The 25,127-nt window shown below is 36.9% G+C and overlaps 2 protein-coding genes across 2 annotated transcripts; both read right to left on the bottom strand.

Moving 5' to 3' along the window:
* Positions 1-408: 408 nt before the first annotated feature.
* On the bottom strand, positions 409-11,141 carry LOC136664997 (polyserase-2-like). The gene is made up of 10 exons (XM_066642533.1): positions 11,085-11,141; positions 10,223-10,243; positions 9,092-9,254; positions 8,720-8,985; positions 5,644-5,789; positions 5,266-5,548; positions 4,976-5,147; positions 4,641-4,894; positions 3,252-3,352; positions 409-2,298 (listed from the first exon to the last, which is right to left on the bottom strand). Exons 1-10 carry the CDS (start codon positions 11,137-11,139, stop codon positions 1,948-1,950), a joined length of 1,812 nt encoding a protein of 603 aa, XP_066498630.1. The 5' UTR covers positions 11,140-11,141; the 3' UTR covers positions 409-1,947.
* A 4,947-nt stretch (positions 11,142-16,088) lies between these two features.
* On the bottom strand, positions 16,089-23,852 carry LOC136664478 (prostasin-like). The gene is made up of 5 exons (XM_066641659.1): positions 23,798-23,852; positions 21,627-21,647; positions 16,688-16,859; positions 16,350-16,603; positions 16,089-16,238 (listed from the first exon to the last, which is right to left on the bottom strand). Exons 1-5 carry the CDS (start codon positions 23,850-23,852, stop codon positions 16,120-16,122), a joined length of 621 nt encoding a protein of 206 aa, XP_066497756.1. The 3' UTR covers positions 16,089-16,119.
* Positions 23,853-25,127: the final 1,275 nt, after the last annotated feature.

The following is a 25,127-nucleotide window of genomic DNA, read 5'->3' as shown; positions in this document are numbered from 1 at the left end:
GTGTCAGCTTCAAATGCCTATTTGTCTAGCGTGCCAATAGAACCTTCCTGATAAGTGTTAAAATTATAAGCCACATAATTTGCAATCTAAATTATTTCACATAATGAACACTGTGTCAGTGATTACTGCATTCTATAGGTCATAAAACAACCTGCGGTTTGAGCCTCAGTGCAAAGGACATTTGTTCAGGACTTTTAAATTAGGTGTTAGGGTTTATTAGGGGTCAGAAACAAAGTGTTTTAATCAGTAATATTACTAACACTTGTAAATTAATTTATTATTCAATTTCTTTTATCTAGTGTAAAGAAAATTATGCCATCTTTTATCCTAGGATTTAAAAATAATTTACAAAAACCTAAACTTTAGCAGAAAAGAAGAATAATCACAGACAGTGGGCAATGCTTGCGAAATCACAGAAATGATTTAATTTAGTCATAAATAACAGTGTACAGAATGAGTACCTTTTATCTGAATACAAACTTTGATTATTTAAATATGCTGGAAAATCACACTTCATTAGTTTATATTGATCTATCATATATAATAGTAGAAATTGCACAAACTATAGAAACTATAGAAAACAAGATCAGATAAAGAAACAAAATATCTTTATCTTTTTGGAATGTACTTCACAGACAGAATACTGGCCACAGCTTTTAAAATGTTTTAGCCTTTACTGTGATTAAGAATGTTAAATATAGTCTTTGTTCTTTGGCTCACTTGACTATGTACAATACAATTAATATCAGGTATGTTGTTTGATCAATTTATGTCACATTTAGAAACCTACAGGTTTTAATGTAAAATAAGTTAGTAAATGTTATTTTTATAGCACATTTAAAACCAAAGTGATTTACAAGGGAGAACAATTCCTATGGTTACCACTTACACAACACCAACAAACGTACATTAACACAACATCAACCCTTCAGTGCAGCTCTCAACAGATTAACAGCTGCTGAATGAAGCAGTTAGAGATGAGGCAAGTCTAATGTCACTTGGAGTTCGTTCCAGAGCTTTGGTTCTTAATTCAGTTATATCAAGAACAAAGTTAGTTAACAACATGTAGGATTACTGTGCTTCAGGTTTAACAGAAATAATTTCATGCATTAAGAGGTTTTAATAGTTTGCGACAAGTATTTCCTCCAACACTTTAAAAGGCCATTGATTTAAATATTTAGGCCTATTTTTATTGAGACTATTATTGAATTGTTTTTCTTTATATACATTTCTGTTTAAAAATATGCTAGCTCCATTTCAAAGGTTATGATTTTTTTCCCCCAAATGAGAAGTATTGATATTAACAACAGCATGACAAACAACCCATAGACAGTACAAGATATTGTAAAAAGGGAAATACACATGGACTGTATATGGGCTAGCTGGGATAATGGTGGGCATGTGCTGGTGGCATATCAATAAATGGGATATTAGTGTAATCCAGATGTGTTGCTTATATCAGATATTTGTGGGCAGCCCTTTAACTTTATATGTGGAGCCCACATACCCTAGATGGTATGCATATGTGAGATCAGCATTTAACCAGAGTACAAAACATGCTGGCAACCAGCTGGGCTGCCTGGGTTTGCTGACTGGGTAGAAACCTAAATGAGTACAGACAAAGGTATAAATAACTGCAATAGATTACAGTCATATAACTGCAGGGTTTTAAGTGTGAAGACAAAACAGATAATAAAAAAAGGAAGATATGTAAATATAATTTGATTATGCAAAATCCCCAATAAATTATATTGTTTACAGTGGAAACAATTTTGTTGTTCCATTATCTCAGGGACATCTCAGTATTTGTTGTGTTGTCATAATGACATAAATAACTTCATGTCATGACAAAGTGGATTAAATTAAGCCACAAAGAGAGAAGCATCTTGGGCATTTCTTCTTAGTTTAGGGTATTTTACTGCTGAGAGCTTCTGTGAGTGTTTGTTCTTAAATGAACATTTGAATGAGAGTAGGAATTGACAGCAGAAGGACATAGAAGAAAAAGATGAATAAAGATGATTTGGAGCCCACAGGTTTGATGGTGATGGATGCAGATGAGGCAGGTGTGGTAGTAATGTTGGCTTTTGGAGGGAAGGAGGGCACTTTTCTCAGCAGGAAGTCTTTGAATGCATCAATCTTGGTGAATGAACTGATTATATCTTTGGGCTGATTTATCTTGGTGCTACTGTTGGAGCTAGCGTTACTGTTGCTAATGTTTGTGTTGCTGGGCCCAGTCAGAACTGCAGCTTGGACCCATGACTGTCCAATCTTACACATCAGAGGACCTCCAAACTCAGACTGAAAATGGGGAGAAACAGAATGTGTTAGTATTCCAGAGTCTACTCTGCAAAGCCTTTTTAGTTTAACAAGCAACGTAACCGTGTCTATAAAAAGAATAAGCATTAGATCATGTTCATGAGAAGGGGAATTTATAGAAAAATTTTCAGGTGTCACAAATGTCATTATTAGCTAACCCGTGGTGTAATTGGACAAATGTACACATATTAACACAACCTACTCACTTTTGTACTGGGCTGTTTATGTATACTAACTTCTAATGAGAATTGTTTGTATTTGCCCATAATTTTCATTCTGGGATAAGATCATCTTTGAGCTTCAGGTGTTTTGAATTGGGCAGCAAAATTTGTAAATGTTTTCTTATGATGATTAATAAACATCATAGACTAATTTATTTTCATCTGTTTCTCTTGATAGCTATACCAGAAACCATCATTGTGTCTTCAACGAGCAGTATATCACAGACATACTGACATTAAATGCTGATTCTTGGTACTGACATGAGCAAAAAACAACAATATCAAAGTAATTTTGTACTGGTGTTATTTGATGGGTAGCATGAAAATCTAACTAATCTTGGGTAAAATCTGATAACACGTCTGTGCAGCAGTCAGTGTTTACGACCCAAACTCATCTTGGTACAAAAAAGTATTGGTATATTACTTAAGCATAATAATTTTAAAAAAAGGGAAAAAGAAAGAAAGAAACAAACAAACAAAAAAAAACCCTTATGTAACATTTCTTCTGTTGATTTTCTGCCTCTAAATTTAAGACAAGCATGCTTAAAACTGCCTTATGTTGTGAAATTAATCTAAATAATGGGTTGTGCTATCTAATTAGCATGTGCTATCAGATACAAAGCTGTACACAGTGATAATGTTATTGTAATAGTGTGTATGTGGCCTGGATGAAAAATTATCTATTTTTCAGTTTAAAATATGGTTGTTACAAACCTGTTCTAAAGGTATGCCTTGTATACAGATGGTGTTGTTGGACAAGGATGAATTGCCACAGTCCACTATAGTAGTGTTGAACTGCTGAAGTGTTTGAGTAACTACAGCACAGAGAGAAAAATTTGAGAGAACGAAAATGGAAAATTAAAACATCAAGGTTATACAATTTGATGACAACCAGACCAGTGTAACTGTAACACCATCAAAGCCTGAACTTTGCAGTGAATTTGCAACAGTCAGTGGGTGTTGTTAAACAGCAAAATGAATACAGCATTACATACATATAAATCAATGTTTAAAAAAGCCCCCTCCAGGGTGTTCCCACCTTGTGCCAGGAGATTCCTGGTAGGAATGTTTATGAATGTTTAAAATGTAAATGAATGTTTAAAAATGATACATTATTCAGAGATTCTGGGACTCCAGTCAGTCACTCTAATTCAAGTTGCAGTTTGACATTAACTCAAGTAGATAACTCATAAGCATAACTCAACTTTAAATGGACCAACTTGAATTTAAGATGAAAATGTAATAAATAAATGAAACCTTTCCAGTGTTACATGTCTGAATTTAGTTGTCCAATTTGCAGTTCACTAAGAATTCATAGCAGCAGCTGTTCAGACACTGCTACAAATTGTGAGTTCTTCCATTTGTGAAGGGGGATATATTTTGACATAATATTTGGGATCTGGAGTATATACCAGTCCACAACTTTGAAACTGAACAGTTTAGCTAGTTGTTCTGTGTTCCTGCTGTATATTACTTCCGACATTAGGGTTGTCCCATCTCCTCATTTGAATACATCCAGTCACAGTTTATGAGAGCACCTTGCTGTGTTGCTTGATCCTTGTGTTATTTTGACTAAAGCAGGTCACAGACATTTCATTAACACTCCAGAACTCTGTTCAATTGTGGAAAAAAGTGTATAATATGTCCTCTCTAAAAACATTCAGTCTGATAAACAGAATCAATCATAACACGCAGACAGTGAAATACTAAGAGGCAATACGCAGAACATCTTTGAAATGATTTATAGCATTTAGTGTGTGCCCTGTAGTTTCATACTTCAGACAGGTTATCAGAAGATAATAATACAAAAAATAATTTGACTAAATTTTGCAGATCTCACACATGCTTTCCTCAAGACTTGTAACACACATCTGTCTCTTATTAATCATCCCAATGTACAATTGATTTGGTATTGCATCTTGTTAAAAGTATTGTTAAAAGCATCTTGAAAAATGTATTTTTGAGCCAGCAGCATGCCGATTGTTAATAATTATTTGCAGTAATCCGGGAATTCAATTGATTTATTCATTATACGTGTTTAGGTCAAGTTTTTTATGATTTTATATCAGCAAATCAGTTTAGAACACATTCAAATAAGCTTACCTCCTCCTCCTGAGCCCCAGCCTGTGGCCCAGCATTGCAAGCCAATGGGAAAGCTGTTGTCTCCCAGGTCTACACATATGGGCTGAATGTAGTTTGAAAGTTTTGGCTGGCTGGACAACTGTAACACTGCTATGCTGTTTGATGCATTGTCACTCCGTGAGATCGCAGTCACGTTGACGGAGACCTGGTTGGGGTTGGATCCATTAAGATTGAGCAGGCCCAGAACTACGGTCCAATCAGAAGCATTGGAGGAGCTGTAAGATATGATAGAGATTATTTTCAATGTAATATGATGCAGAAGGTTTTCAATGCCATTTTTATCATTTTAATGTTACCTATTGAAACAAAGAGAAGAGCTCAAGACATATTGCTGAGCTATCAGTGTTCCTCCACATATATGAGTACCATTACGTTGCAGGCTAACCATCCATGGCCACACACCTGCAGATGCCAGGAGGCTGCCCCCTCCTGTAATAGTATTAAGCTGGGCATTGCCACACACCAAAGCTGGAGTGAGAGAAAACAAAGGATAATCAATGCCTAATGTTCTTGGAAATTGTCTGCATCCTCTGCCTGATAAGTTCTCCTCACAAAAGACTTCTCAAGAAAATGTACTCAGTCTTACGTGGGGCTGTAGTAGTGGGGATAGTAGTGGTTGTAGTGGTTGTAGTAACAGCAGGCAGGCCTGCACAAGACACACTCAGATCCCCGTCAGTGCCACTAGAGCTGTATGTGACGAAGCCTGGCTGGTTGCTGGTGATCTGCTGATTGATCCAGTTCTCATATTCAGACACTCTGGTATACACACCAGGGAAATTTGGCAGAGCACATCCCTCACCAAAGCTCACAATCCCAGCCTGGACCCAAATGCCACCCTGTTTGCTGACCAGTGGACCTCCAGAGTCTCCCTGCACAGAGGCAGATATATGTTAATGTTTATATTGAACAGCTCTTAATGAAATGAACACTGGTGAAGAGGAAGTGAAGAGACTGGAGAGATCACCTGACAAGAGTCCTTGCCCCCTGCCAACAATCCAGCACATATCATATTGTTTGTGATTCGTCCAACTCCATATAAGCAGTTACATTTCCTGTTTCCGATTACTGGGACTTGTACTTCCTGCAGGGTCATGGGATTTGGAAGACTTACTGTGGAAGTACACATCAGACATTGTTTAAACGTCATAATTTATGTATGCCCAACTATGAAGCATTTACATAACTTTATCACTAACTTAATTTGGCTTGATACTGATAAATATGAAACCTGATTTCAACCCAAAGCAGCATGCTAACACTAACACATGAATAGAAAAGTGCATTTCCTGAGGGAAACAGAATGGTTGCACAGCTTGATTGGCAACCAACAGGTGGCACGGTGGCTTAGTGGTTAGCATTAGTTAGTGGTTAGATTTTGCCTCTCCGCTCTGGGATCTTGAGTTCAAGTCCCAGCTGATTTCCATGTTCTCCTTGTGTCCGCATGGGTTTCCTCTGGGGTCTCTAATAATGGTTGCTAATAAGTCTGAAAGGTATACCATTCATGTATCTATACCGAGGTATGAAATTTTGCAGTATGACCATGCATACGCTGCAAGTACACTGAAAATCAACCAATTACATGTCTTCTTGATTGAGAGAGGATGATAAATAAATGCTTTGAGGAAATTACGAGCAGAAAAACAAAAGGCAAAAGAACATCATCCATTATTTGGAAATATTTTGGGTTTAGGAAGGAGGATGTACACTGTTGAAAATGTGTATTTAAAGTATGTTATTTTGGACCCACAAATGTGTGCTAAATCACTATAAATAAATATAAATTATATTAAGTTATACATAATATATACTGAGTGTAGAAGTCATATGTTACTTTGGCCACCCTTCTAATCGAAATTAAATATATTTATATGGTTAGTGGTAGGGGTATTTGGTCGTGTCGCAGTCACACAGCTCCAGGGACCTGGGGGTTGTGGGTTCGAGTCCCACTCTAGGTGACTGTCTGTGAGGAGTGTGGTGTGTTCTCCCTGTGTCTGCATGGGTTTCCTCCCAGTGCTCCGGTTTCCTCCTACAGTGCAAAAACACATGTTGGTAGGTGGATCGGTGACTCAAAAGTGCCCGTAGGTGTGAATGTGTGTGTGAGTGTGTGTGTGTTGCCTTGTGAAGGATTGGCACCCCCTCCAGGGTGTATTCCCACCTTGTGCCCAATGATTCCAGGTAGGCTCTGGACCCACCGCGACCCTGAACTGGATAAACAGTTACAGATAATGAATGAATGAATGAATGAATGAATGAATGAATGGTTAGTAGTATATATACTTTAAAAATACAGGTATTATAATTTATTTTGTCATTATATTATCGACTATATTGAAATGTTCTGTTCATTTGTATTAGTGAAATTTAGTTTTTATTTTACATTTTATAAGTTATTTCTTTATTGTCGTTTTAGAGTTCAGTCAGGCAGTTTAGAGAAATATACTTCAATTGTACAAGAAGAGTGGTGAAAATAACATATAACTACTATACTTGGTGTATTTTACGTGTGACTTAATATAATTTAAATTACATATTAGTAGTGATTTATTACAAATTAGTTGTTACAAAATAACATACTTTAATTACACATTTCCCCATAAGGGGTAGAAGAGAATGAGGTGTGTGGAACCTTCTTTGTCCAAGTCAGAAACTACATATCAGGCATCTTGTGCCAAGTCCAAGCAAGCATAAACTTATTCTAAAATAATTATACTATAACCATCACTTAAAACATCAAGTGTAAAATGCCATATTTATATTCATATCAATATCAAGGTATTTAGTTTAAATTTAGAGATATGATTTCTGATGCCCATATCGTACAGTCCTTGTTGGGTGTTTGCTAAGGTGTTGGTGTATACAAGCCCAAATCCAACAATCAGAGCATTCAGTCTGCAGTTATAACAATTTCAGTTATAAAACAGTCTTAAAAACTGCAGGATGAATTACTATAGATTAGAAATTCAAAATAATAGTAATAATAATAATAATTATAATAATAATAATAATAGTGTCGCAGTCACACAGCTCTAGGGGCTTGGAGGTTGTGGGTTCGATTCCCGCTCCAGGTGACTGTCTGTGAGGAGTTGGTGTGTTCTCCCTGTGTCCGCGTGGGTTTCCTCCGGGTGCTCCGGTTTCCTCCCACAGTCCAAAAACACACGTTGGTAGGTTGATTGGTGACTCAAAAGTGTCCGTAGGTGTGAGTGTGTGAGTGAATGTGGGTGTGGGTGTGTGTGGGTGTGTTTGTGTGTGTGTGTGTTTGTGTGTGTGTGTGTGTGTGTGTTGCCCTGTGAAGGACTGGCACCCCCTCCAGGGTGTATTCCCGCCTTGTGTCCAATGATTCCAGGTAGGCTCTGGACCCACCGCGACCCGAACTGGATAAGCGGTTACAGATAATGAATGAATTAATAATAATAATAATAATAATATTAATACTAAGAAGAAGAAGAAGAAGAAGAAGGAGAATTGCAATGACCACATGTCTAAATTGCTGCACAGAAAATTTCATGTTGGGATAGACTGATATTCTACACCTATATAATCATTAATTGTACTTATTGTATTAACAAACAACAGGAAACAACAATAGCTGCTTTAAATGTAATTTGTGTCAGAGAGAAAGAGAAAATAAGAACACAGAAGAGAGAGAAAATATGTAAATAGAAAGAATAAAATATGCATTTATTCAAAACACATTTTCCAAATAGTAAGGAGCAGTCTTTTCTTTGCAATATTATAAATCCTTTGGTATACTGTATTAATGTTAAATGAATTTGTCCTGCAATGATCATCTCATTAAGGTTATCATACACTACTCTTTACTACAGGGATGCCAATTTATTATCACAAACTACAACATATCACGACATTAAAGTAACCTAAATTATAAATACAGTTTGAACAATATGCACTGTGAATGCTGATTTTAGGATTCCCAATTGTTTACTGGTTTCAGACCCTTCAGGAACAACAACAGTTTGAAAGAACACATAGTATAAAGCCCCCTTTTAATAGGGTTATTTAATAGGGCTATCATTTCTTACCTCCATAAGCAGTGTCTCCCCAGCCAGTGACCCACGTCAGAGTGCCATTGAAGAATGTGCTTCCAGTTGCAGCCAGGCACACAGGTGTAATATAAGGAGTGAAAGTCACAGTAGACTCCAACTTCAGCAGGGCAATGTCATTGTCATTAGTAGTTGAAATGTAGCCGGGATGTTTGATGATTTGAGAAACTTTTCTTGACACTACATTTGAACTAGGATTGCCCAGTGACTGCTCCCCCAGATAAACGGTCACCTGTGAAGTAACGCTGAAAAAAAGCAATTAAATTTTTACCATCATCTGCTGAATGATTTTTACATATGTCATCAGAACATTACAATTGACTCTTTAGTATTTTTAATTCTGTGTGACACCTTGGAAAGCAGTGAGCCGCCGTTAGAACCCAGCCAGAATTGATGAGGGATCCACCACAGAAATGGAAATTATTAGTCTGCAGGCTAACTTGCCATGGCCAGGAACCTGGTTTAGCATCCTGTCCTCCTACAATCTTTGTGTTTAGGGATGCAACACCACACACTGACAATGAAAGAAGAGCAACATTTTAGTTATGTGTGTTTACACTGTGAGCTTTTGTCTGTATTTGGAAAAAAACTTCAAACACGTATCGGACAAATCCAGAACTACCATCTGTACAACTACAGAAAATTGAACAACCTTGTTATTCACAAAAGAAACCTGAAGCAACTGAAAACTTAAATCACATAAAGTACTGTACAAAATGTCTAGTCAAAACAGCTTCAGGTAAAAAGCAGAAACAAAACAAAGTTTCAGGTAAACACCTAAAACTAGTGTGGTCAACATTTATAGGGTATTCCCTTTGCTTTAATTGCAGTGTTAATTCTTCTCAGAAGAATTGCTTTCAGTTGTTCGAAATAATCTGTAAGGGATATATTTCCAAAGTTCACTCTAAGAAGTTAGCTGCATTTTTGTTTCTTATGATAAGCGTAATACCAAACAGATACAGTAATGTCTAAACTCTGGGCTCATTAGAGAATTATCATTAGAGATCTTCTATGTTTGATCTGCTAATATTTTGTGGTTAAGAGACCCATTCTCCATGTATCCTTTTTTGTGTATCTTCTATGTTACCATTTTTTAACTTTACAAATTTTTAAACCAAAATATTTCCTTAGAAATACTTTTAGTCCTTTTAACTGAGCACATAATAAACAAAGAGTCGTTCTTTCTTTCAGTCTCTCTGTCTTTTGCTTAATTATAACCATAGAAAGGATACAAAACCAAACTTGAAGACCTCATTAATGATGTGGCTTTGGAGTGTTTTCAAGTCATGCACTCCATGTTGCTTACTTGTTTGTCATAATAAAATCTAAAATTATATTTAATATTTACCTGCTCTGTGTGAGTGTAGGTTTAAATAATTGAATGAATAATGAGATCTCAGTCATTCTGCTATTCTGATTTTATTGAATCTTGTACTGAGCATTATCTCTTATACTTCTATTTTATATCAAAATAAGACTTACCGTTCAACTGTGAGTGGCACCCTGTAAAAAAAAAAAAAACAATTGTAAAGCTGAAGTGTTCAGATAAATAAACCATTTTACACTTATTCCAGCAGAGGGGGCCAGTATTGAATATATAATAAATTGTTAGAAGCCATAGCATTGCCCATTGCTTATCTTTCTTCTGAGACAAGTGCATTTCACAGCTAAATCTATGTACATCCAAACAGAAAAATGACACCATAGTGCTATGAACAAATGTCTTTTTGTGACAAGCAATAAATGTGCTTACTAAGGTATACATACTTGCTGATTAATCAAATTTTTATAGCAATCTTACCAGACAAAAATACTTATGTACTACTAAACATAATGAGGTGGTTTCCCAGACAGCGATTAAAGCTACACTGGACTACACAGCATTTTGAATTGTGATTTTCCATTGAAAAGAGAATATAGTCCAGGACTAAGTTTAATCCATGTGTGGAAAAGAAAGAATAGAAATAATCAATATTATTTTCTTTTTTAATACTAGAGTACTGAATGGATGTATTTGGAGTGCAAGCATGTATATTATGCAGATAACAATGTAATAATTAATGATTTAATCTCCTGTAGTTAGCCCAGTATGGAAATCATACAATTTGTTTTTAATTTCAAAATTTAATTTAATTTGAATAACATAGTTTTATGTACTGTTTGTAATGTCTCCTGAAACACGTCTGTGCTTCGTAATTGTACATAAACATAAACCATGTCCTGGTGAACTGTTTGGGCGATTGCTGTTTTCAGCCGTAGTGTGTATAGAAATAAGCATATGAAAATATATAAAAGATTAAAATTATATATATATATATATATATAAATAAAATTATAAACTTACCTTTGGCCAGGAAGCCAATAAAAAGCACCACACTCAGTGTTCTCAACATCACCATCGTCACAGTGAAGTTGTCTGACAACATTTCAACTTTACATAGAACTTGTCAGCAATTGAGACACACCCTCATCAACATTTTTGGTTTGCTTTCTCTCTTTCTTTCAGTATATATTTTTATATGTGTCTCCACTAAAAGTATTTAACTGCTACAGAACATGTTATGATGGTTCTTTTTAATAAAAACATCTTATGGAAATTATTTAAGGTCACATGTCTTGTTAATGGCATTGCTTTAAAAATGCTTTTGGACATCTTAAAAATTAAGAGTTTTTTTTTTATCTTTCTGAAGACATATCTCAGGGCACATGTTTAGTTAACTACATACCTGTTTAAAAGTGTGACTAAAAGGCTATAAAAATTAAAATACCCACTGTCCTTACAGTGCCTGGCAGTAAAATAGCAACGTTCAGAATGTGTTAAAGTGTCCATTACCATCAGGATTCTTAGAAAACTAGAACAACTTGACTAAACAAGTTACTTGTCATTCCTCTTTTTGTTCTAGCTCAACTAGATTGAACAGAGTTCCTCCCTCTGCTTAGACATACATAACATTAGCATAACATCTAAATGAAGTACATTACATTTTGGCTAGAATACATGTTTGGTAATGCATTTAGGCAGGAAGCAGTGGCCTGAAAGTTAAAGAAGCAGCCTTGAGACTGAAGGGTCCCTGGTTCAATCACCAGAAAAAGAGAGCAGGGCAGGTATATGAACAACATTTTCTCATTTCTTAAAGTTCATGGCAAAAACGCCCTTAAGCTACGCATTTTACCCCCAACTGCTTCTGGGAGCTGAGGTGCCTACTGTGTGTGTATTTACTGTCCCTAATCATTTGTGCCTTTGTGTCAGTGTGTAGGTAGTGTCGTAGTCACACAGCTCCAGGGACCTGGAGGTTGTGGGTTTGAGTCCCGCTCTGGGTGACTGTCTGTGAGGAGTGTAGTGTGTTCTCCCTTTGTCTGTGTGGGTTTCCTCCCACGGCCCAGAAACACACTTTGGTAGGTGGATTGGTGACTCAAAAAAAAAAGTGTTCATGCGTCGCCCTGTGAAGGACTGGTGTTCCCTCCAGGGTGTTTTCCTGCCTTTTGCCCAATGATTCCAACCCTGAACTAGATAAGCAGTTACAGACAATGAATTTTTGATTGAATTTATTGTTTCTCAGATAGGTGTGACATGGTGGTGCTACAGTAAGTGTCACTGTCAAACGACATAGTCTTGGCTTTGATCCTCACTTTAAGTATGTATCTGTGAGGAGGTTGGTGTGATCTTCTTGTGTCTGCACGTGTTCCTCTGGGGTATCGCGTTTTCGCCCACAATCTAAAAACACATGTTGATAGGCTGTGTGAACTTGCCCAGAGGTGTGATTGAGTGAGCGTGTGATGCATGTGTGATAGACTAGTGTCCTGTTCAGGGTGTTTCTTGTCCTCTATCCAGTGATTACAATTAGACTCTGAACCCACTGTGGCCCCAAACAGGACAAAGCAGTTCTAGAAGATAAATGAGTGAATGGATACTTAGGTTTATAGGCCAAAGCAAATCCTGGGTATATTCGGTATCTTTCTAGTGTAATGCCTGTAAAGATATTTATGTTTAATTAATAAATTGTTTTCTTGGTTAACGCACTTTTAATGAGAAGTGCATCATTTTGACACCTCATAACAATTAACAGCCCCACTGTCAGCATTGTATAAGCTGAAGTGAATGTACTGGACAAACCTGCTCAACAGGACATTTCAGGCCTTATCTCCAGAAAATGAAAACAGAAAAACGTCACACAGTACAAGATTCATTGCTCTTTGAGCAGCAAAGTCATGGTGATGTTTTGAAACAAATCTGATCAATGACGTATACACTGAGAAGCCAAAAATGTTTTGGTTGTAATCTTGCATAAAGCAATGAAGCTTCAGGGTCTCAAATAAAAAACACACATTTACAGCCAGACAGCTGGAATCCTGATCTAATCTGTGTAGTCCAAATTTGTGGACACCATTTCTTTCACCATTTCTTCTGAAATTAAAGTTTTCAGAAAAGGTTTGTCCACCTTTGCATCTGTAACTGCTCTTACACTTATGTGAATCCTGATGTTGTGTGGGTCACAAACACCACTCCAGCTCATCAGGTATAAGCTCCAATACTTCAGGGAATGCAGTTTCACTCTGCTTTATGCCCCAGTACTGGGAGTTATTATACTTCTCTAGTTGATGCTTGACACTGAGCATTGTGACATTTGGCTCTTGTACAGCAACTCCAGATCATTCCAGTTCTTTTTATGTTTTTTTAGAGGTTATACAAGCCATTGTAACAAACATTCAGCAATTCTATTGCTCCATAATCATCAGCAAATATACACACAGTGATGAGGTCAAAGCAAATTAGAGAGTAGAAGAGTAGATGTGATGGATGATGTTTTTATCTAAACAGCTATTTCATTCTACTGAAACTCCAGGTATGTGTTTCACAAGGCACTATGTCACAAACAGTAGACAATGCGCCAAACCAGTTTATCCACAATGAATACACAACACGTAATCACAGCTAAAGAGAATTATCCTGATAGTTGGCTATAAATAACATTGTTTTGAATTCTTTTCTCGTGTGTCATCTATACGATGAATGGTAAAGCTGTGTGAATTAATGTGTCAGAGCTCAGTGAACAGACATATGTTCAACCTGATTTTAGTGGAAAAGTTAAAACCGCCATTTGGAACTAAAAAGTTTCTTAGTTCAAGTTCACCTCCAAAAATCCAGTTTTGTTTCCCTGAAGGACCTTTCAGTGTGGGGCCTTTTAAAGAGACATTTTTTTTTTGTATATGAGAGAAAAAATGCAAGGGTTCTTATGAAATGTATTTTAATTTTTATCTAAACTGTGTTAATCCTCAGTGTTTGTGGATGTTTATTGGTCATGTCCAGGTCCACTCAGTCAGTGAATCACCTCGGTGTGCTCAGTGCCACTAGGATGGAGGATGTAGACGAACGTGTGCTCCCTCTGAGACATGAAAAGCCTATTTGTTTTTTTTATCTGCCACTGATGCAACAAACTGTTTAGTGAGTCAGAAAACATACTGTACAGACCTGGCTCATCATCTGACAGATTTGTGTGCTAGTGGGCACCGTGAACAATGATGCGGGAAGTATGACACACCCAGAGTGAACATTCCCTTTAATTTTACAAGCCCTGACATAAAGTTGTACCAAAAATTAATATTATTATTATTATTTTATTATTATTATTGTAATTATTATTATTACTACTTCCAGAGTGTGGCACTGTTGCTTTGCAGGTAGTGTTGCTACCACACAGCTCCATGGTCCTTGTTTTGATCCTCACCTCTAATCAGTGTGTGTGTGGATTATATTGTGCACTATAAAAGGAACACAAAGCACTGAAAGTTGTAGTATACAATTTATGTAGACGACTAGACCCAAAGTATCCCATTATTCCTACTTATTTATGCAACAGTAAATACTAGCTCTTGGATTTTTATAAAGTTAGAGTGTTTGATGTACTTTTGAATGGATTGTGTCTGGATTTTCATGACAACATGAAAAATAAAAAAAGGAAATATTTTTAAAATTAATATGACATACATGAACTTCAACTAAGACAGAGAGAACATTGTGAACACTGTCACATGACACACTAATAACTCATACAATATATATGGCAGGGAAAACAGAACTATAAAACTGGGATAAAAAATATGAAACAGTAATGTAAAAATGCCATTTGATTCATAAATACGTTTGGCATTTATCAGAGAAATCACACAAGAAATATATTTCTTTATTACATTTCTTTATTTTTATATACATTTAAAATTAACCACACAGCTCCAGGGACCTGGAGGTTGTGGGTTCAAGTCCCGCTCCGGGTGACTGTTTGTGAGGAGTTGTGTGTTGTCTGTGTGGGTTTACCCCCTCCAGGGTGTATTCCCGCCCAATGAGTCCAGGTAGGCTTTGGACCCACCGCGACCCTGAACTGGACAAGGGTTACAGATAATGAATGAATGAATAATATAACAGAAAACATGGCTGGGTAATAGTACAAAGCTATGAGCCAGGAGCATATAACAGAAAATACAGAATCATATAAAGATATATTTGATAATGAACACAGGCAAACAAGCAATTTAAACTCTTTGTACGAATTTGCATATACTCAATTCTTGCCCCAAGCCATAAGGCTGTGCATTTAGCTGTGTACTTTGATGATGTTTTTAAGAGTTTAAACTTAACATTAACAAACAGGTTAATTCTCAGAATTTATTAATGCCAGAACACCCAAGAGTAAATTGTGTGCTCAGTAAATTAAATGAGGCTGTAACTGCACTTAACTGTTTTAGATGTATTACATTTTGGTCTAATTTAAGTAATTATATTTGGCTGTTTCTGTGTATGTCCTTGGTCTCTGCTGCCATCTTCAGTACAATGTACTGTATGGCACACATACAAAAGGAATATGAAGTTGTGAAGACACACAAACAACTGGAAGTAAAATAATAAAACTGAAGATAAAATAAGCAAAACAAAGTCAAAAGATTATCAAAATCTACCATTCTTATTCTGCAGCCCCCTGGATTGCATAGAAGTCTAAATGGAGGGGTCCAACAGCTATTTTGATTTATTCCTCACTAATGATATTTAAACATCAAAAAGGGACTGAGTTCTGTTGCCAACATGGTAAGATCATTTTTAGTTTATATTATTTATTTTAATTATTATTAGAATTTTTGGAGTTAACTAAAGGTCAACAGAAAATAAGCAAAAATGAGAATATAGACTCTGGGGCTCCTGATTAAGGCAAGGCAAGTTTATTTATAGAGTACAGTTCGTACACAATGGCAATTCAAAGTGCTTTACAGAGTGATACAGAAAAATATTCATAAGAAATCATTTATAACAAACATTCTAAAATTAACACTAAAAAACAATAAAAAAAACATTTCTCCAGCTGTCTTTCAAAGACCGTTTGGTATAGAAATTACTGAATTGTTATTACCTGTTCTAAAGGCATGACTCCTGTGCAGATGCTGGTGTTGGATGTGGATGCGTTCCCACAGTCCAGTATAGTAGTGTTGAACTGCTGAAGAGTTTGTTCAACTACAGCACAAAGAGAAATATAATGAGGACAAGAAGTGAAGATTGGTGATTCTTTGTAATGACTTGGAATGAGACATTTTTAGAGTTTTTCACAGAAAACAAAAACCATACCTTCTCCTCCCGAGCCCCACCCAGAGGCCCAGCACGGAGTGTTAATGGGAAAGCTGTTGTCTCCCAGGTCCACACATATAGGCTGAATGAAATCAGAAAGTGTTGGCTTGCGAGACAGCTCTAGCACTGCTATGTTGTTTGCTGTACCATTGCTCAGTGAGATGTTTTTTACACTGATAGCGACCTCATTAGGGTTGGAGCCGTTCTGTTTGAGCCGGCCCAGAATTACAGTCCAGTCAGAAGCATTGGAGGAGCTGTAAAGTAAGGTGCATCTCTTCAGACTTTAGAGCTAGCACTGATGTGTTTTAATGTACAGTTCCTAATTCTAAAATTGTTACCTAGAGAGGCAGGCAGCAGAGCTCAAGACAAACTGCTCAGCTACCAGTGTTCCTCCACAGACATGAGTACCATTACTCTGCAGACTAACCATCCATGGCCACACACCTGAAGAAGCCAGGGAGTTGCCACCTTCAGTAATGGTATTCAGTTTGGCATTGCCACACACCACAGCTGGAGAGAGACAAAATTCAAAACTTCATTATTGCATTTGCATTGTGCCTTAAACTCAACTTTACACATTTAAAAATGATGGTTCCACAAAGGTTCTTTAGTAAAGAAAATGACTATAATTATATATTTCTTGTTTCACTTTAATGCCACTCATTTATGAACAAAAACAACAGTTGGATGAAAGTAAGAAATTAAACATATTAGGGTTGGATCAAAGTGAGTGTGTCACTTTAAACTGGGTTCCTGTTAAAGTACCCCAGTAAACAATTAGCCGTTAATTCAACGTTGAAATAACGTAATGACTGCCGTCTAATCAACGTTCTCTTAAGGTTGAAAATGAAAGTTGAAAAGACTTCCAAACACAGACATTGAAAAGACGATTATTAGACGTATTCTGGACGTCCATTGACGTTATTAATTGGTCCCGAAATAAATTACTTGTATAAAACGCGTTTTGGACGTCCACTGATGTTATCGGTTGGTCACCACTTAACTAACTTATTAGGATGGATTTTGGGCGTCCATTGACGTTTAAAATATGTCCTTGACGAACAGACTACTTTTAGACCTATTTTGAACGTCCAGGGACGTTCCTTCTTTACTGGGACCCCATTAAACCTTAAATTTAGCAAGCAGAAGATTGTTGCATGTACAGAGAACACATTACATGCACAAAAATAACTGCTGCCTTTTGCAAGGGTAAAACAGTCCTGTAGCTAGAGGTGTTACTGCCTAGCTGTTTAGATTTTACTTTGGTTTGTACTGCAGTCATAAAAGGGGCTTAGACTATTACAATGGCTGGGGTTTTATGCATGTTACTGAATTTATGGCCCCAGGGAACGTCTCCAGATACAGTTGTTCAAAATGTGGTCACCCTAAGTTGCAGTGCCCAGCTGCGCAGCCCTTTTTGTGTGGGTCGTGGATAATGTGCACTGTTCACGTGCTGAGCTGGTGGTCGGAAGGTGCTCAGCTAGAGAACCAATCAGAACACTCTGTCGGTTGCCTCGTGACGGCGCCACCTGGACCTGCTGCTGCACGGAGTTGAGGACAGCGCAGCGGAGTAAAGGATATCAGCAAACTCTTAGATACTACAAGCTTTATGACGGACAATTTCTTTATCATTATTTCTACCGTGCGTCCACGAGACTGTAAGTGTTAAGATAACGTTGTTTACTCAGTTTAGCCTTAATAATCACTGCTTTAGTTACTGGAAAGAGAAAGAGAGTCGAGCTAGTTTCTGTTAAACACTCGGTGCATCTGTCGCGGCAGTACGGTGCTTTGTGCACTCTAGCAATTATAATAGTTACTAATGTCAAAAATTTACTAATACAGATAATCTATATCTGCAGCAGTTAAGCTTTTGTAGAGAGTGGTTAACACTAGTTTTTAATGTCAGATTGTTAAATGCCTTGCATAGTATAATTAGATTATAATTCAGTATTAGCGGCAGCATGGTGATGCAGCAGGTTAGTGTCACACAGCTCCAGGCACCTGCAGATTGTGGGTTCGATTCCCGCTCTGGGTGACTATCTGTTCTCCCCGTGTCTGCGTGGGTTTCCTCCAAAAACACACGTTGGTAGCTCAAAAGTGTCCGTGAATGTGTGTGTTGCCCTGTGAAGGACTGGCGACCCCTCCAGGGTGTATTCCCGCCTTGCACCCAATGATTCCAGGTAGGCTCTGGACCCACCGCGACCCTGACTTGGATAAGCAGTTACAGATAATGAATGAATGAAGCCACTTTTCCATTTAATTACACTATTTAATAATTTGGAAACTAAATTTACCAATTGTTGATGTTGCATGAGGAATCTAGGTGCATGCTTCCTTGATACATATGGAAGCATATCAGTACCAAAATTAAAATAAAAAAATTTAATGTGCAAAACCACAGCATAGATTTAATTTCAATGTTCCACACATAAATTGAAATTTCAGCTCAAAATTAAAACGCAAATTAAATAATTTGATTTACATCACATTTTGATTTACATTTGCGATTTGGTAGATTTCTATTGATAGTTAATTTACACTGAGATTTGAATGCTTTAAGAGTATCCGTGTTTCCCAGTTGAATTAAGAGGTTTCATGTGATCATGCAACAATGGTGTCAGCATGATAATTAAAGTGTTATTTTAAAATGGTACTGGTACTCTATGGTTCTGATGTTTTCATAAATATTTCTATAGACACAAGAATTGAGTTGCTCCACAGTTTGTGATTGCCATTGGAAGATTCTACTCTTATTGAAGCACCTTAGGGCACAGATCTGGAATGCAGACAGGTTAGTCAGGCAAATGCATGTTGTGTCTACAAAGCCTTGTTTTTGTAGCACATACAGAATGAGGCCATGGCTTCCCGGGGTGGTAGTTGGGATGGCATAAGTCTGACAGATGCTGACTTTTTCATATAGTGCTGATAACAGTCTAGTTTGTTCCTTTTGTTCCATGAAAACACAACATCCATTTTTTAGGAAAACAAGCTGAAACATGGATTTCACTGACCAGCACACATTTCTACTGTCTTTTGAGTCATTAATTCTTTCAACATAGAATTGATGGCATTATCCTTGTGTAATATAGTTTCAGGTTACATTTTTTGATATAGCAGTGAACTGAAGTGTTATATAACACTGAAGAGCAGTGAAGCAGTGTTATGTGACAAGGTTTTCCTTTCCATTCCATGCCATCTGAGGGCTCAAAGGTAATGCACTTCCACAGTTTTGCCTTACACAAATAGAGATGTCTCTGGATTCAATAAATCTGCAGAAATACCAGTCAATGTAGGATAAGGCTGAACACCAATATTGAATTAGCTTGACCTGCGAGATGTGAGAGTGATAAATATAGCCATAGGAGCTTCAGAATACTTCAGAAAACTGTTGTTACTTAAACGTTTGTGTAAACTTTTGAATTTTAAATGTGTTTTTACTTGCAAAGTAAACTCAGGCTCTTCAGGAAAACAATGAAAAACTTTGTTTGTGTATTTGTCAGTTAAATGAAGTATCAAGAGAATCAATATATTAGAGATTCTTTTTATAGTGCATTTTACAAAATGGGGGCGGCACGGTGGCGCAGCATGTAGTGTCGCAGCCACACAGCTCCAGTGACCTGGAGGTTGTGGGTTCGATTCCCGTGCTGGGTGACTGTCTGTGAGGAGTTGGTGTGTTCTCCCCGTGTCCGCGTGGGTGTGCTCCGGTGTCCTCCCACAGTCCAAAAACACACGTTGGTAGGTGGATTGGTGACTCCAGAGTGTCCATAGGTGTGAATGAGTGTGTGTGTGTTGCCCTGTGAAGGACTGGCGCCCCCTCCAGGGTGTATTCCCGCCTTGTGCTCAATGATTCCAGGTAGGCTCTAGACCCACCATGACCCTGAATTGGATAAGCGGTTACAGATAATGAATGAATGAATTAATTTTACAAAATGTCCCAACCTTTCTGGTACCTTTTGTTTCTGGTATTCTTGCCTGTTACCAGTTCACCTCTTTATTATAGAATATTTTATAATACAATATTCTATAATAAAAATAGTGAAAATGCATCTAGAATATTCTATAAATTTTCACTCTTATATTCCCTCTGCAACAACATATCTGGATTTCATTACATGTGTCAAAATTTACATTGGTTAATATTTACAAAATAAAATTAGGTTGTTCAGTGAAAACACTGGAAAATAAAACATATTTATTGTATTAAAAAATGGAAACCTCAAAGAAATCTGTAGCACTAACATACAGAACTTGGCAAAATCTTCAACCTTGCTTAAATAAAGGATTATGTTGTAAAAAAACAAACAAAAATAAATGTAAAAAAAATAAAAAAAAAATAAACCAGGGATAAATGTGATCAATATTGAAAGGGTTTTCCCTCTACTGTTATTTCAGGTTGCATTTTTTTTTTCAAAATATTTTCTGCCCTTTGTTCAAAATAATCTGCAAGGGATATGTTTTCCAAAGTTCCATTTAAAAAAATTGGTTGAAGGGAGTAACCCCAAACAGATTCAGTTATGTTGAGGTCTGTAGTCTGGGGTGGACAATCCATTAGAGTATACCAGCCGCTTCTCTGTGTGGTTTGTTTTTTATGGTATTTGTTAGCAGTTCACAATTATAATTATTGTTTAACGATTATTGAATTCTAACATTTGAAAGAAATTTGAAAATATAATCTAAGAAATCTAATTAGTAAAGTGTCATTTTAGGTATAAACATAGTAAATTAATAGTCATTAATCATTTTCGCTAAACTATTATTATACAGGGCGGCACGGTGGCGCAACACATAGTGTAACACAGCTCCAGGGACATGGAGGTTGTGGGTTCGATTCCTGCTCCGGGTGACTGTCTGTGTGGAGTTGGTGTGTTCTCCCTGTGTCCGCGTGGGTTTCCTCCGGGTGCTCCGGTTTCCTCCCACAGTCCAAAAACACACGTTGGTAGGTGGATTGGTAACTCCAAAGTGTCCATAGGTGTGAGTGAGTGTGTGTTGCCCTGTGAAGGACTGGCGCCCTCCAGGGTGTATTCCCGCCTTGCGCCCAATGTTTGGAATGCCAATGCTCATGCCAGAAACAGTATTTAACCTATGTTTTCAAGTCTTACAGTGTACTGACCTTTCAAGATATATTCTATATAACAATATAATATTCATCTGCTCTGAGTAAGTGTGGGTTTAAATAACTACATGAATCAGGAAATCTTTCATTCTTCTTTTCAGATTTTTCTTCTCTGGGTATTGTCTTATTTTTTTCTGTGCTATTTTTTAAAAGACATAACTTACCATTTGGCTGTGAGCGGCACCCTGTAACAAACAGAACAAATCTAAAATTAAAACACTCAAACAAATAAACGTTAAGATGTTTACACTTATTCTAAAGATGCACCCTAAATAATACGTTTGACATGTATTAATTGTGTTTACCAATGTATACATATTTGTTGGTCATTCAGATATTAAGCCATACAGTCCCTGACAGAAATTCTGTCACTTATCCATGTTGTGAAAACAAAAGCTTATAACCTGACTTTAAATTCATTCATTGGTTTTAGAAATGACTCATATGAAAGCTGAAACCCTCCCAAATGAGGTTTAATTTACGGAAATAAATTTGCTTCACTGCAGAAATATTGATCATTTAATGAACACAGAAAGGTCAGATTTTGGCAAGACAAAAGTTTTGTCATCTTGTCATATAATGCACCCAATACTAGTTTACAGCCTCACATGTGCTCACTAATTGATCGTTTAATTCGTGGGTGTTTGTAAAAAGAACCCCAGCTCCCCAGACCTTCATTTGACCTGCAGCTTGACTTCTGACAACATGCCAAATATACACCCTGCGACCAAAGCCTTGATTATCAAGAGGCTGAAGAGGTGGAGAGGTGGCTGGCACCTTTAATGTATCTCAGCATAAAGTACAAAGAATTAAAAAAAGATTTGAAGAGACAGGAGATGTTTTTGACAAGCCCAGGTCTAGCAGACCCCGCAAGACAACTGCTCAGGAGGAACGTTTGTTGGTTAGAAAATCCAAAGCCAGCCCCTTTTCCACTGCAGCAGAGTCCCTGTGTCAACTAGAACAGTTTGTAGGACTCTCATAATCAAAATCGAGTCTCGAAATGGCCACCATGGTCGAATCAGTGCCCAGAAGCCAGCACTAAACAAAAGGCAATTAAAAAACTGTGTGTGCTAAACGGATGGACGCTGGAAAAGTGGCAGAAGGTGAATTTCTCAGATGAATCTTCAGTTGAATGACACCACAGCCACCTCAAATACTGCAGGAGAACACAGTTAAGTTTGGTGATGGAAAGATCATGGTCTGGGGTTACATTCAGTATGGGGTTTGCGAAACATTTGCAAGGTGGAAGGCAATATCAATAGCCTAAAATATCAAGTAGTATTAGCTACCTCTTACATTCCCAATCATAAAAGGGGTCAAATTTTGCAGCAGGATGGTGCTCCATCTCATACGTCCATCTCTACATCAAAGGTTCTCAAGGCGAAGAAGATCAAGGTGCTCCAGGACTGGCCAGCCCAGTCACCAGACATGAACATCATTGAGCATGTTTGGGGTAGGATGAAAGAGGAAGTTTGGAAGACTCTTGATGAATTCTGGGAGGCATGTAAGACTGCATTCTTTGCTATACCTGATGACTTCATCAATAAATTGTATGAATCACTGTCGAACCACATGGATGCAGTCCTTCAAGCTCATGGAATCTCACAAAATATTAAATATGGCTCTAATAGCACCACAACTTCATTCACCAATGTTATGAAACATATCTTTGTATTTGAAATTAATTATTTGTTTGATTTTCACATTACTTTCTGTGGGCAACAACTTTTGTCTTGCCAAAATCTGACCTTTCTGTGTCCATTAAATGATCAATATTTCTGCAGTGAAGCAAACTTATTTCTGTACGTTAAACCTCATTTGGGAGGGTTTCAGCTTTCATATGAGTCATTTCTAAAACCAACGGATGAATTTAAAGTCAGGTTATAAGCTTTTGTTTCCACAACATGGATAAACGACAGAACTTCTGTCAGGGACTGTATTTGCACAAAAAATAGCTATGTTTATTTTATAAACTGTATTTTAGTGCTATGAAACTGTACTTACATATTGGACAGTAATAAAATGTTTATTATTAATTATACAGATAAAATGTAAAAAGTAGTGATTTAATTTCATCCAGTTATTCTAGTTTAAGATGTAATTCAGTTTCACATTTTGCTTCATTAAATAAAATCAGAATAAACTATTTTGTGTGTAGTTTTATCTGAAAGGTGTTTGTACCTTTTAACTTTACATAAAAATGAACCATATCCTTATTTCTCTGTGAATTTGCTGGATGTGTTCTGTTCTTAGTCAGGCTAAAGCTCTAAAACTGTCCTAAAGACTCTGAAAATTAGCAGTAGCCTGTGATAATGTGATAAATGTATAAACGTACCTTTGGCCAGAAAGCCAATGAGGAACACCACACTCACTGTCCACAGTGTCACCATTGTCACTTAGAATGAAGCTGTCTTACAGCATTACAACTTCCCTTAGCAACTTATCAGCATATGAGACACACCCTCACCTCACTAAATGTAACTCATTTATATCCATCTGTCTGAAAAGAATTCCTACTGTATTTTTGTGTAAAGACATACAGCATTATTCTGATGGCAAATAATATTCATTAAGAACCTACTATTAGACCATGCAATGAATGAATTTAAATTCTCCCAGAAATTTTCCAAAAATCAAAGAGAACAAAATATCTCCAGAGGTTGTTATTGCAGTAAAATGGGAATAAACACCCTTTTGATGCACTTAAGAAAACAAATATTGGACAAACAGGTATCAACAAACATTAGACCATATTGTGTAAATCATTTCATGCAAGAACGACAGCTTTTTCAAAGTTATCTCTTTATATTATCTGTTTTTGATTTTAATTTTCTTTTACCGGACATTCACTTGTTACTGCACTTTCTCCCATCATCTTTCACATTTTGTGTAAAGCAATAAAAATCTGAATCCTCTATATTACAGTAAAATAATAAGTAGGCAGGTCCATTACTGGGAATAATTGAGCAAGTGATTTCCCCTAACTGATCACAGGTGAAGGAAGTAAATCAGTCATATTTTGTCATATGAAATGAATTTTGATTGTCCAGATAGTTTACTTGTGCACTGAATGAAGGCCAGGAGGAAGTCATTTACCACTTAGTTTCTCCAATAGCAATGTGTGCCATTATGCCCATTGTCAACGTACACCAGACTACATGGCAGGGATTTTCATTAGTGGACTATTCTCACTGAGGGGTTTAAAAACTGTTGTAGCTCTGCTGTGCCTGATCCACTCTTACAAGCACAATGCACACTTATGTCCATCACCCAAATCTTACCTGCACTCTGGGGGTCCTGAGCATTGAAGAACAAGGTGAAAGGAAGCTTAAAAATTATGCAGAGGAACAGATGGAATAAATTATTATTAGGGAATACTATGGAATCATTATTCTATAATATAATGGAATTAGAATTGGAATACAATATATTATTATTAAGATACAGAGGAACAGATGGATTACAGTTTGTAATTGTAGAACTACAAATTTGTTCTCTGCATTTAACCCAATCTGTGCAGTGAAACACACATTTATACACACACCAGTGAACACTAGGGGGCAGTGAGCATACATGCCCTCAGTAGGGGGTTAGGTGCCTTGCTCAAGGGTACTTCATATGTGTGTGTGTGTGTGTACAAGGAAAATGGACAGTGAGTCGATATT

The sequence above is a fragment of the Hoplias malabaricus genome, chromosome 13, assembly GCF_029633855.1.
Source record: "Hoplias malabaricus isolate fHopMal1 chromosome 13, fHopMal1.hap1, whole genome shotgun sequence".
NCBI classification, from domain to species: Eukaryota; Metazoa; Chordata; class Actinopteri; order Characiformes; family Erythrinidae; genus Hoplias; species Hoplias malabaricus.
This window is presented reverse-complemented; position numbering and strand designations above follow the sequence as displayed.